The sequence below is a fragment of the Epithele typhae genome (genome assembly GCF_022376455.1).
Source record: "Epithele typhae strain CBS 203.58 chromosome Unknown BXZ73scaffold_146, whole genome shotgun sequence".
In the NCBI taxonomy this organism is placed as follows: Eukaryota; Fungi; Basidiomycota; class Agaricomycetes; order Polyporales; family Epitheliaceae; genus Epithele; species Epithele typhae.
This window is the reverse complement of record NW_025954337.1, coordinates 1-13121: the sequence shown is the minus strand read 5'-3', so window position 1 is coordinate 13121 and position 13121 is coordinate 1. Positions and strand designations below refer to the sequence as shown.

At 58.0% G+C, this 13121-nt stretch overlaps 4 protein-coding genes across 4 annotated transcripts; 2 read left to right on the top strand and 2 right to left on the bottom strand.

Annotated features, from left to right (window-relative positions):
• Positions 1-2198: 2198 nt before the first annotated feature.
• BXZ73DRAFT_108187 (uncharacterized protein) lies at positions 2199-2796 on the top strand (the record flags this gene model as incomplete). The annotated part of the gene is made up of 3 exons (XM_048017094.1): positions 2199-2358; positions 2418-2483; positions 2549-2796. 3 exons carry the CDS (start codon positions 2199-2201, stop codon positions 2794-2796), a joined length of 474 nt encoding a protein of 157 aa, XP_047871298.1.
• A 194-nt stretch (positions 2797-2990) lies between these two features.
• On the bottom strand, positions 2991-4052 carry BXZ73DRAFT_57295 (uncharacterized protein; the record flags this gene model as incomplete). The annotated part of the gene is made up of 3 exons (XM_048021557.1): positions 2991-3365; positions 3422-3727; positions 3801-4052. The coding sequence occupies 3 exons, from the start codon at positions 4050-4052 to the stop codon at positions 2991-2993; spliced, it is 933 nt and encodes a 310-aa protein (XP_047871297.1).
• Positions 4053-5036: 984 nt separating this feature from the next.
• On the bottom strand, positions 5037-5678 carry BXZ73DRAFT_57308 (uncharacterized protein; the record flags this gene model as incomplete). Its single annotated transcript, XM_048021560.1, has 1 exon — positions 5037-5678. A coding segment is annotated over one exon (642 nt), but the record flags the coding sequence as incomplete, so codon positions are not given.
• Positions 5679-6629: 951 nt separating this feature from the next.
• Positions 6630-12081, top strand: BXZ73DRAFT_108185 (uncharacterized protein; the record flags this gene model as incomplete). The annotated part of the gene is made up of 16 exons (XM_048017093.1): positions 6630-6681; positions 6738-6817; positions 6885-7029; positions 7096-7277; positions 7333-7428; positions 7481-7666; positions 7729-8103; positions 8172-8632; positions 9029-9324; positions 9795-9934; positions 11426-11550; positions 11611-11629; positions 11681-11824; positions 11875-11900; positions 11956-11985; positions 12042-12081. The coding sequence occupies 16 exons, from the start codon at positions 6630-6632 to the stop codon at positions 12079-12081; spliced, it is 2397 nt and encodes a 798-aa protein (XP_047871295.1).
• Between the last annotated feature and the right edge of the window lie 1040 nt (positions 12082-13121).

Here is a 13121-nt window from a genome sequence, read left to right as displayed (position 1 = left end):
GGCAGGGAGAGGGCGTGCGTCCTCGGGAGCCTGCTGCATCGGCAGCTGCCGTCTCTCTCTCATATGACCTGACGACCCGACGCCATTCTTCCACTGCCAGAAGGTCAGCGTGGACGGATGCAGGAGCGGCACGACGAATACCTGGGAGGTCTTCAAGATCCTCGTCATCGGAGTCCACCTCCTCACCCTCCTCCTCCCTATCAAGCCTCTGCTCCTGCCGATGCAGGGCGTTGGCGAGGTCGTATCCAAACGAGTAGGCGTTTTGCGTAATGTTGTGGTCGCCCTCGGCGGGGAGGAATACCGAGCCGTACTCGAACCCGGACCGAGTGATCCTCGGGAGCCATCCGCCAGCTCCATCCGCAACGGTGCACGGGGCCTGCAGGCGGAGCGGTCAGCAACCGTCACCGGGGCGGCACCGTGCGAGAGCAGAACGGCAGACGCGCACGCGGTGAGGACCCATTCAACCAAGCCGCGTCTGGCGGCAGGGCGACACCAGGTACTACCGCCCAACGCAACTGCCGTCATCGCGCCCAAGCAGCACGCTGCGGCAGCGGCATCCGGTTGGGAGCTCGCCATCCGAGCCGCGTCAGGCGGCAGGGTGACAGCGCTCGAAACGGAGGATGCTCCAGTCGCGGCGACGGCAGGGTAGCGCGAGCGCGAGAGCAGGAGCGGGGCCGTTGCAGCCAGAATGCGGAGCATGTAGAAGGCCAGTGCTCACCTGCGGATCCTTGGTTCCGTTCCGTGTGTGCGGCATGGTCGCGGGCAGCGCGTGGGATGGGAGAGGGGAGGGCCGGGGCACGATCCCTCGTATGCTCGTCCGGCTGTAGTTATGCCGCTCAGTCGGCATGCTTTGAGGCGATAGGACATGCTCTGGACCGACCGGAGCCAGGTATCAGACGGCGCAGAAAGGATGAGGCCGTATAGTTGATCTCCCTGTCATTCGCGGGCAAAGATTGCCACAGCAGCTGACAGGGAGACAACTTCTCCCCGACTTCGCCATAGAGTGAACTCACCTCAATTCGACCGCACACGTTCGTCTACCCGCGTTGCGGCCGACCTGAATGCGCGTGCGGCGGCAGGAGTGCGCGGCTTGGTGTGCGCGGCTCTGCCCAGTGTACGGAGTAAGTCCCAAAAATACAGCTGTAAAGCCGCACTTACCTCAACGTGTGACATCCATGCCATCCTGGCCATCGCTGCGGTAGGTTGAGCGGCGGGCGCAGCACGGAACGCGACGCGCCGAGCTCAGGGTGGAAGCTTGAAGGTGGGACCGCAGCGGGGTTCGCGCGCGGGAAGCCGGTTGAAGAGGAAGGCGACGCGCAGAGCTCGGGGTCGAAGCTTCAAGGTTCGTGCGTGCGCGTGGGGTGGCGGTCGAAGAGGGGAGCTCGGGGTCGAAGCTTGACGGAGAATGCGTGCGCGCGGGATGGCGGTCGATGAGAAGGCGAGACTGGCGCTTATCCTTGCGAGCGGGTCTCGCGAGGTCTCGCGCGCTTGTCGTCATCGCCCGCTCGCTCCCCCGCACCCTCACACCGCGAACCGCGAAGCCTTGGCTCCCGTCCCGAGTGGGACTCAGCACCGTTCCGCCACGTCCGGGTGCGCCCAGAGGCTGTCGTACGCCGGCCCAAGCTCCTGCAGCGTTCATTAGGTGAGCTTTGCGCAGCCTGTCGTGCATGCCGTCTTGCTGACTCCCTGGTTCCTCTCCAGCCATCCGCGGCCGCGGTTTCTTCCTCACTGGACGGCTCTCGCATAGTCGAGCTGCATCATCGCTTTCCCACAGGTACTCTAATCCTCCTGGCCCCCTCCCTGGCTCCGATCGTCACCCCTTGTCGTTCAGTTCTTTATGCTTGCGGCATCGCAAAACGGCTCCCCACCCCAAACGGCGAACGCGTGCAGCTGCTGCACGGCTGAGAACGCTTCAAACATGGAAGGCGATGGATATGTTATACCGCCAGGTGAGCTCCTCCCTCTCTCTCGCGACGGATATTCTCTCAACCCCTCCCCCGTTGCTTTCAAACGAGCCCCTTCGCGACCCACTCCGTCCTGCCGTCCCGAGTCGGACGGCGTCCGGCTGCTATACCCCCTCTCTGCCGCCGTACCGCCGCTGCAGCACGCCCTCCCACCGCGACGGTGCTTTTTCCCACACATATGCAGGCGGCGCAAACGCACATGCGCACGCGCATGAGCATCTCGACCATCCCGGTATGTCCCCGCCTTCTCCTCTTCCGCACGCGCTCACCACCACCTCGGCGCTCGCCGGTGCAGGCAAGCATGCGGAGCGCGACATGGTCGTCTACACCTCCCTCAGCTTGGAGGAGGGGCTTCACGGTCGGCATCATCAGGTGCGTTCCCTCTCGGTTCTCCGTCCGTCTAGCCGCGGTGCTCAAGCGCGACGCGCATAAGTGCGTGTGCATGTAGGTCAGTTGGGTCTGGCAAGACGGTCCTTGTGCACGGGCTCGGCAAGAAGCCCTGCGCGGATTTCGACACCGGTGCGCCCTCCGCCCTGCCAGCGCCTCCTCTCCATCTCCGACGCTCACTCCCACCGTCCCCGCAGCGATGGCAATGAACAACACCTTCACCCGCGGGGACCAGGAGTCCCTGATTAAGCACCGCACCCTTCCCCCCGGCCACGTCCTGGCAATCAAGACCGGGGGATGCACGCACGCCGCGATCCGTGAGGACGTCGGCACGAACGTCGGCGCACTCGAGGCCCTCCCAGCCGGCTTCGCGCCCTCACTCCCCACTGGACAGCTTCCTCCTCCCACATCTCCACGAATACCACTCGGTTTGGACTGCGTCTAACCTCATTAGGTGTAGCCGTTCATAGGCCTTCGATAGCACCGCTTCATCCTGCAGCCCCTTCCTACACATGCGTCTTCAGACTTCATCCACACCCCAGCCCTCCGATGGCCACACCCGGGTTCCCCCACATTCAGATATGCTACCGCACACGCCATATGTTTTGTTTATGTAGCATAGGGCGTTGGTATTTACAGCTACTCATCTACTACTACGAGAGCTCTGGATAACGAACCGCTCCTATCAACAATGCCCCACATGTATGCTTCAGGATCCCATACACGACCGACAACGCACTGAACACAGCTGAGGTCGACCACAGAAATGCTACCAAAATTACGGTAGAAGTGAATGTCAAGCCTTGAGTGGCTACGCTCGATTGCGCACTCCAATACTGCGGCAAGAGCAACGACTGCCCCGTCTGGAGAGAGGACATCTAGCCCCAGCCGCTGTGCCGTCTGCGTATCAAAGTTGACCTGAACGACGTACTCCAGTCGGCCGTAGAACGTCTGCAGCTCATAGGACGGTTGCTTTCTGGCTTTGTGCTTGTTCTTGTCAACAAGAACTTCATACTGTGGCGAGCGATCAGGTATGCATTGGAACAGGTTTTGAAAAGGCGGGGACTCACTCTCACAAAAGTGGCGTCCCTCGCATCCCTAGTGCGGCTCTGAACCCGATACGCATGAAGCGTGTCGCCCTCATTCCGGATTCGAACTCGACCCCATCCTATGAGCTCCATAGGCGTATGTTTCTTAACCAGCGCGGAGTTCGTGCGGCCTAGACGAGTACTCAGCGCGCCCAGGATCTTCTTTCGGAGCTCCTGGTCTGGGACAAACGGTTTGCGGGGAGGAGAGAAGACGCATGTGGTATCTGCTCCCGACAGAGCGTTGGGAATCACAGAACAAATGACAAGAGGAAATGCGTTACTCACATTCTGGAAAACACATCTCCCCCCGTCGCAGGTCGTCCTCCTCGCGCTTCGGTCGGAGCTCCAGTTCCGTGCCAACGTCGTAAATGAGTCTGATCTGCGTGATCTGGGCCTTGGCCAGGAGGTGGTTGTCGATGCATGCCCAAGGGAACCGCCTGCTCTTGATAGCGGGCTGGAGATCCCCACAGAATCTCTCCATTGCGAAGGCCCACGACGTCCAAACCGGCCCGATGTCTTCGATGCTGTCCGCGATGTGAAGCAGTGCGTGGATGGTAACAGGGCAAGCCGAAATACGGGATGGGTCATGCTGGTAGTAATAAAGCTCGTACATCTTCACCCACTTGATGAACCCTGTACGAATCCTGTTGAGGTCCTCTACAGTAATCTCAAATTGGAGACACAGAAGGAGGAGCTCCACGAGGTCGACAAAGTGAGTGTAGTAGCGCTGCTCACTAAAACGGCTTTCAAGGAGAACCGGGGCGAGATATAGAGTCCATATGGACCAAGCATCGGCCGTACACATGGACCTGTCGCTTGAGATGTCGCCCAGCGGTGGACCGAATATTGAGGGGACGGTGCTTCCGGTCTTGGCGGTAGCCTGCCCGATGGCAGACCAAACTGTGGCTGAGAATTGGTATGAGTGCTTGCCGTCGTTGAGCTTTTTGAAGGTGCCGGTCCAGTGAAGGATGAGGTTGGGGATGAGGTTCTCCCAGATGAGGTGCATGAAGTCGTAAGGGAAGGAGGTGGGAAAGGAGATGGAGGGCAGATAGAAGAGTGAAGAAACGCCGTTGATCCCGTACTCGCGCGCCAGACGCTTGCGAGATGCTTCCGTCTCAGCTGCCATGACCTGCCTGCCCTGCTCTAGCATCTGCTCGTGCGTGCGCTGTGGAAGCCTCGCTGGATCATATGCCTTCACAAGACTCTCATCGTTCCGGACTTTGGGATGGCGACTCCGGTTTAGTGGCACATAGAGGGTTGTCGATTTGGAGTTGGGCTCTGGGAGGCCTCGAATCTCGCACATTCTACAAGGTACGAGCCCATTGTGACCTTTGATTTGCATGACCATTGACACGGCAGGTATGTCACCGCAGACGAGAATGATGAAAGCACAGAGAAGGAAGGTTGACATGGTGAGGATGTCGAACGCCGTTACACCCAGCGCCAGCCTGAACATCTCGTTTACTGCTGGCCAGAGGAATGAGTCGAAGTCCTTCGGCTTCTTGGGCCCTGGGATGACGCATAGAGGTATGATGTTCTGCTTGTGGAAGCGCTCTTCAGGTGGAAGGTTGTAGTTGAAAGCGATTACAGGCCAGGCAGTCTTCTTTCTTCTACGCCAAGGAGCAAACCCATCTGTTGAGATCCCGAGGGCGATGTCTCGACGATCACTGAAGAACTTGCGCCCCGAATCCTTGCCATGGACGAAGACGTTGTGGTTCTTCAAAGTCCTGTAGTGCTTGCTGTCGAACAAGTCTGCGATGACACCCTGCTTCGACTGGTAGTCACCTCGGTACAGCATCTTCACAGCAGTAGGTCGGTGTCGATAGAGGGCCGCGAGGCGCGGCTCAAGTGCCAGGTATGTCCATTGCTTCCGGGGCCTTTTGTCTTCGTCATATCGGCTCAAACCGCAGTACAGACACTTCACTTCTTCTCCGGACGGACCAACGAACGCCATACAGGAGTCGAGGCAGCAATCATATCGATGTGGGGTGATGCCAGATAGGAAAGCGATACGTGCTCTGATCTTGTGGAGGGTGGGGAGTTCGGAAGACTGGAGAACGTACGGTAAGTCCTCTAGCGCGCTTTCGGTGAGATTGTGCTTAAGCTTGTACGTGTACGCCCTCAGGATAGCAAAGTCGCTCTTCGTCAGGCGGTCCTGGATGTCTGAGATCTCTTGCCGCAGGCTCTCGTATAGGCGGTCTTCAATCCCAGGGTTTAGAACGTCTTCCCAGTACTCCATAGTGCCCCATTCGTCCTCCTCTTCATCGTCACTGTCCCCAGACTCGGCAGGGTCTGGGCTCGCCTCTTCATCCTCGACCTCCTCCACAAGCACAGCACGACACTGCGCACTGAGGCGGAGGGCATCTTTGATGTGCTTCGGCGGCTCCAGACCCTCACCAGCGTCTTCGTTACGTATGTTCTGTTCTGCATCGTCATCGAGAGCTGCTTAACCAACCTCAGCTTTCCCCGCTCATCTCTCATATACCAATGCACTCACTGACGGAGTCATTCTCCTCCAGGGTGTTCCCCTCCGGCTCCGGCTCCCTCTCAACATCAATCTGAAGCTCGCCGATGTTGAAAACGGGCTCCATGCCCCCTCCTTCCAGCACGGTTTCAGTTGGTGTACCTGAGTCTCTGCTGTCCAAGGCATGGTCCTCTTGCAGTCCTTCTATGAGGACACGCCGTCGGTACGCTTCAAGACCCATGTGAGGGAGCTTCATGTCCTTCCGATGATGCCTGATCATCCGTTCTGACAGCCTCTTCCCACATCCGCAAACGCACCGTCTCTTCTTCTCTGAAGGTTTGGGGCGACTCGAAGAAGAAGCGGTGGATGCCGTAGCTCTTTGTCCCGACTTTGACTTTCCAACTTTAGCCTTTGGCTTTACTGACTTTGTCATCTACGTTCAGGTGAGTACTGAGAACCGTATTAAAGGAGATCTGATGCATTCTAACCTGGAATCCCAACGGTACATGCACACAGACGTAAACAAAGGCGAGTAGTGGCAGCAAAGGGTTTATTGGCAGAGATTTCGGAGCGAGTCTGTGAACTCCTGAGTCCCATCGGTGAGCCATACCCCATCAGGTGACCGTGTGAAAAGCCACTCATTCCAAAATCTCCTTGCGAAATCGCTGGCACGTCGCTCTCCTTTAGCTCAGCTCTGTTCTATCAACCCAAATTCCTTGCTTCACTATGCCCCCAAAATCTAAGAAAGAGAACCGACCTCCAGCAGGTTCTAGTAAAGGTGCATGTTCTCATTCTTTCTGGCTTGCAAGTGCTCACATACACTGTCACCGGTAGTGAAGTCGACCAATGGCGGTGTGAAAAAACCTGTCAAGGCTACGAAAGGAAGTCCCGGCAGTGATCAGGCGAGTGTTACTGTATCTATCAGAGCTTGCAGCAGCAGATCTCATGATCACTGCTCTCCGTTATATGTGCATACTGTAGCCGACGAACAAGACACCCTCCAAGGCAAAGGGCACTTCTATGCAGCAGGCTGCAAAGTCGAACAGCACCTCAGGTGTGAAGCACACTTCCGCGTCAATGGCGCGTGACAAGGGGGACGCAGAAGCCGAGCTAGTGAGGCTTCGAGGTGAGAATACTCGTTCATACATCACGCATCGCGCACTAATCCACCCCCATCTCACTCTATATACAGCCAAAGTGGCAGAGTTAGAGAAGGAGTCCCGGAAGCTGGAGGCTTCAGCGAAGAAGTCTCGCAGACGCCTGAACCATGTGGAGCGACTCATTCCTAAACCGAAGGGCACCGTTGGCAAGGATCTTCGTCTGCAGCACGAGATGGGTTTGAACAGGAACAAGCCCCTTTATTCTCAATGCCTTGTGAGTAACCACTGTCATCGCGCGGAGCTAATGCTTATCGTGTGTTCCCAACCAGGCATCTGTTCGGGATGCTAGCAAGTCCGTGCGTCTTGATATTCTGAAGGGAATCCGGTCCCAGGACCGAAAGAAGATGGGGGACCTGTATGATCTGGTGTGTAACCGTCTTGTTGCTTCTAGCACCATATCTAACTGAACGTGGCTAGGCCCGCCATGACCAACCGTACCTCAAGCGCTTCCAGGGCGATTGGGCAATCACACAGATCCTTATACAGTACCTTTCTAACCGCCGCAAGAAGGCCATTCGGGACGGCACTGCAGTCATCACAGAGGACGAGCATGGCCATCGTGTCTTGGTGCTATCGCAGACCGCTTTGAGGCCTGATGTCAAGGTGAGCATATCATACAGTATACTGCCCTATTCCCACCTAACGACTCCGGTTCAATGCTGTAGAAGGTCCAGGCCATCGTCAGTGATGACAGCGAGGACTCTGAACTGGATGACAATGCCCACATGATCATCGACGATGAAGACGGCATCCTCGACGATGAGGAGGTCTCTGTGGATGAAGGCGATGAAGACGAAGACGACGCTGACAACAATGGCTCGGAGGATGATGAGAAAGAAGACTCTTCGTTGTCCTCCGATGACGACAGCTCCAGCTTGGATGAAAGCCACCCACCGAGCGGCAAGGAGGACGCGAACAACGGCTTCAACGAGGCTCAGGCCAGGCAGTCCAGAAATGAAGACGACGACAGCCCAGACCGTGACCACGACAATCACGACGATGAGGAGAGCATGCCAATGGAACAGGACGATGGCATACAGGTGAGTTCGCTGCATTGCCTATCTCAATCGCGTTGCCTGAAGTCGAGCACCGTGATACCCTACCATAGGTGATGCCCCGTCCCGATGTCCAAGACGGTGATGGCAACCACCCCGACGAGAACGTTGAGCCCGACACCGCTGTCAACTATACCACACCTGCCACTCCGACCAAGCCACCGTCAAAGGGTCACAACAGGGCTCCTGAAGCCGCAACTGGCAAGAAGCACCCTGAGAAGGGCAAGACAACGAGCAAGACAGCAAGCAAGAAGACAGAAGCGCAGCAGGCGAAGGCGAATGATGCCCAGAAGAAGGCGACAAGGGCCAACGCCACGAAGGAGAAGAAGGCGAAGGCCAACGCTTCGAAGGAGAAGGAGAAGCCGACGAAGGCACCACGCAAGACGAAGGAGCGGATGACAAAGGCGGTCAAGCGTGAGCTCATGGCTCAGGGGGAGGACGACGACGAGAATGAGGGTGAGGAGGACGTTCGGCCGTCGCCCAAGCGGCGCAATTTGGGTAAGGTGGTTCCGAAGTAGCCTCTTACGCACTAGTAGAAGCATGTGGAGCGCGCTGTTAGTCTGAATGATGCCAATGCATCCGTATCCATCCATTTTGTGCTGCTCAGGACCAGTAGGCGTGTGATCTGAACCCGTGAGCCCAGTGAACCAACGCAGTGCAATGCGGCTACCAATAACCCGCGACATGGGGAGGTGAAAATCCCCAGGGGGTACAAATAACCCGCAGTATCTCGCGCGAGCCAGCGGATGGGCTCACCAGTGATTCCGGAAATATCCGGGGGTATAATCACGCCGCACATTAACACGCAACAGTGGTTGCAAGTACCCGGCGCTTGATCGCCATCACCCACGACGCAGATTAAAAGAACCCATTGTGCCCGGGTGAATATAATCTACATTTATGCTCACAGTGCGTCCTCGTGGAGCGTCCCCGCGCCGCTGGGCGAGCACGATTGCACGAAAGACCACGTGCGGGACTGGCCCGGGTGGGCGCGCGAGTTCGTGGACGACGGCGGCGGGGCGCGCGTCGTCCGCCTCGCGTTTACGCGCTCGACGCTCGCCCCGGTGATCACTAGGGTGTTCCACCTCGAGCTCGCAGGACGGCGGTACGAGGATATGATGGCGTCGCGGAACGTGTGGTTCCCGCCGCGGGCGCAGTCGGATGTGGATGCGATTCTCGCCGAGCAGGGCGCGGGGGGAGCGGGAAGTGAGGAAGCACGAGGAGAAGGAGAGGGAAAGGGAGAATTGATGGTTAGGTCCCTCCGGGGAGATGCATCAGGAAAAAGTGCTTGGCGCGAGAGCCTCGGCCCGGACTCGGGATCACACGCTGGTTGTCACTGATGGCCGGGAGAGCTCTCGAGCGCTCGAGCGTAATGACTGATGCTACCGAGGTCGTCCGAGCAGCGGCGAGCACTGCGGTGAGCTCGCGAGCTCTCCAGAGTTGCAGTGGTTGCTCACAACACCTTGAGAGCTACAGCTAGCTACTACCGAGCCCTCGCGTGTCTGAGTGACGCCACGAGAGGACTGTCGAGATGCCCTCGGCGCACAGGATACCCCAGGAGTTCGATAAAAATTTGTTTACAGTGTGTACACATTGGTTGTACTACGTATATGACACTAACAGAAGATACATACACCGCCGCCTCCCGGGTTGAGACATGCAGGAACGAGCTCCAGCGAGAGCTTGCGGCGGCGCCGTGCGCGAGGAGCACTGGCAGACCATCGTGCCGCTCGAAACGCGCTCCACGGAGCTCCTCGCAGCCCAGGTCTTCCTCACCCGTGCGGACGACGTGACAGACGAGTGGGTGCTTGGCTCGGTGCGCCTCCACGACGTCGCCTTTCTCGCCTGTTCCCATGTTGTGTGGTGGGTCAACCCATGTATTGTAGATACGGAGAGCGGGACTGTATTAGTATACCTACTTCAATATATTTTGTTTCAAACGCATATCTAGCAGCGAACAGAAATAGATCCGGGATGTGAATCATATCGGGAGTGCATATCATGCTCAAGAAGCCTCTCGAGCACTCTCGAGACGAAACTCGAAGCTACTCGACAGTGCTCACCGAGCTGCCGGCTGTGTCTCCCGAGCGCCCGCGAGGCGCCCTGCCAAGCTCTCGTGCCTCGAGAGAGGGGGACTTGTCACGCCGTACTCGAACTGCTCTCGAGCCTCGGGTGCACTCCCGAGACATGTCGTTTTTTCCTGATGTGCACGTCTTGCGGTTGAAGTGGAGGATGACGCGGAATCTCCGAAGTGGTGTCTGGGGCTCCGGATTCCGTGTTTCCCGAGGTTTCGCTCTAACTCTGGGCATCGTATTAGTAGAAATTGTTGAAATCAGGGGTGACTGACATGGCTCATTGAAATAAACCATCATTCACCGAAAAGCAGCAAGGGATGGAATCGAACGCTCGCCCGCGGACTGAAGCCAGCGCTTACACCCCTCAGGCGCTTAGTCTCAACGTTCAACGCTGCACTCAACGCTGTCTTCTTCTCAACCACGTTCCTCAAGAGCTCAATCGGCAGGTATGGTCTCATCTTCATTTTTTTCCGGTCGCTCTTCTGGTATCCAACGGCATCTCACTGTCAGCGCTCCCATAGGCCGTCAACCTTGTCGTACTGCCCTGCGTACGGACTCCTGAGGTCTTGTTTGCTGGCAGACGATGGAAGCAAAACAACAACCTCCTCAACGAGTTGCATGAGTCGCTGGGCGTGCTTCAGGAAGATACATGCACGGGCTCGCGTTCGAGTGCTTAAAAATGACGACGTCAGATTTGTCCACCGCTCACAACCAAGGACGCCCACACCAAACTCTTGTTTGGCAACGCCTCTGAACTCCGCCGACCAGCCGGGGCCTGACTCGAGCACCCCAAATCATTTCTAGGTGCCGTCAACTCGGTCTCTGCGACCAATCCGCGACACACGACGGCCTGCGGTGCCCTCCTCACCCCTGGCCGCCGTGATATCTCTGGGCGAGTCTTCTCATGCGCGGTACGTCGGTCGTTCTGTCGGGACTCGGCTGAGAGCTTCTGGTGATTAAAATCAATTTCCAGGGACTACTTTGAGATCCGAGAGCTCCTTCCCACCCGAGAGGCACCTGGTCTTGCTTGGGCGCGGAGACCTGCAGGAGGCGATTGGCCAGGTGATCCTCGGGACCCCAATATCGCGGGCCTCGACGGGTCGTTGGGCGAGCCGAGTGCACGGCCTTGTTCTCTGCGCAGATCTCGCATGATGCGGTCGCCACTCGGGATTCGGGGTGGGGTCCGCGGGGAGAGGATAAAAGCCCCCCTCCCCCGCGCTCTCTCTCCTCAGAACCCCCACGACCCCACCACCTCGACGATGTTCTACCCCCGCGACGCACCCCTGCTCATGCGGCACACTACACCCTCACACCTCGCCAGCCTCAACGGCAGCGGCGACGACATGCTCACCTCCGGGTGAGGCATCCGGTTCCGACTCCCAACTGCCCTCCGACTCGCAGTGTCGGCCTCACCAAGCGCGTACGGCACCTCGAAGGTGAGTTGACTTCGCCATCGTCGTGCGCCACTCGCGCTGACCACCCGCTAGGACTCGGCTCATGTCACTCACCTCGCTCGGCACCGAGGCTCTGGCGTCGCTCGCGCTTCGCCATCCTCACCGCCACATGGGCATGCGAGTGACAGCGTGCAGCGGCTTCGCGCCGCACCGCACGTGAGGCCGAGGACGAGGCTCGTATGCACCTCGGATCACCCCTCATGGTCCTCGCTGATGGCTCTCACAAGACGCACTTTAAGCCCGCCGGTGGTTCGTGCGTCTTTCTCTCACTCTCTCCGCCAACGTCGACGCTGACTTTCGCACAGCAGCTGCGCCTTCAATGGCAATCCCCCAACATGGTGAGTTGCTCGCCTTCCTTATTGGTTTCGAATGCGATCTGACTTTGACTGCGCAGCGACCGTCTTCGAGACCAATCGTACGTACAGGCTCAGTAAGGGCGCGGCCGATCGCTTCCCGCTGTCCAATCCAGCGGCGAAAGTAGGGCATGGTCCCGCGCCAGGCAGCACGCGCACTCCCGATGGTTGCCTCTCCGCGAAGCCTGTCGGAAAGTTCAGGCTCCGGGAAAGTCGTGCGTGCCGCCTCCAGTTTTCGATTCGCCTTTCTTTTCTCTCGATCTCTATCCCTCCCTCTTCCCCACACTCATACCCTCAAGGACGGCGATCGTCAGGCGGCGCGCACGACCCTATGAATGCCGCTCCGCGAACCTCGCGGAATGTTTTCATGGCTCCGGGACACTCGTACGCGCCGGCCCCAGCTCGGCCCGTCCCTGGCTCCTCTCTCTCTCTATCTCTATGTCCATGTCTACCTACGTTAGTACGGGCGACGGAGGTCCTTACGACCTCTGTTTAAAAATGCTCCCCGAGGTATCGGCGCAGGCCTCTCCGTGGCCCTCGGGACTAGTACCCGTCGCTCCTGCGGCGGGGAAGCCAACATGCGCCTTCGTTGTATTGCGTAGTCTTCAATGCGATTCGTACTTGGTACTTAGTGTTCGCTTGAACTTCATAGTGTGTGACACCGTCAACAATGGCCTAAGTAATCACGCTTTTAAGCTTTTAAATTGGCGCTTCTAGTGTGTGTACCGGAGTCGGAAGGGACCACTTCTATCCCGCCTTCCAAACATGGGGAATTGGTCGGTATTCAGCGTCAGGTGCGAGCATATGAGGCCAAGCAGTAGGGCAACCCAGACTCTGGTCTGGCGTGTGGCGGGTGGGGTGTGGTCCAGATCGAGATATTCCTCCTGGGAGGGTTGGCACAGTAATGCAACATCTTATGTACACGAATGTACTCGTCCGCGCCGTCTGGTAAAATACGGTCGAGAGAACCCAGCCCTCGCAGCAGACGCGGCGTCCAAAGTCACCCCTCCCGAAGCTTACATCCCCTGCACGATAGGAGCGGCGCCCTTCTCCAGGGCTGTCCGCAAGCTGCGGCGCGAGGATGTTAGAAGAAAGCCGGGAACGAGGAGAGTGGATGGTCG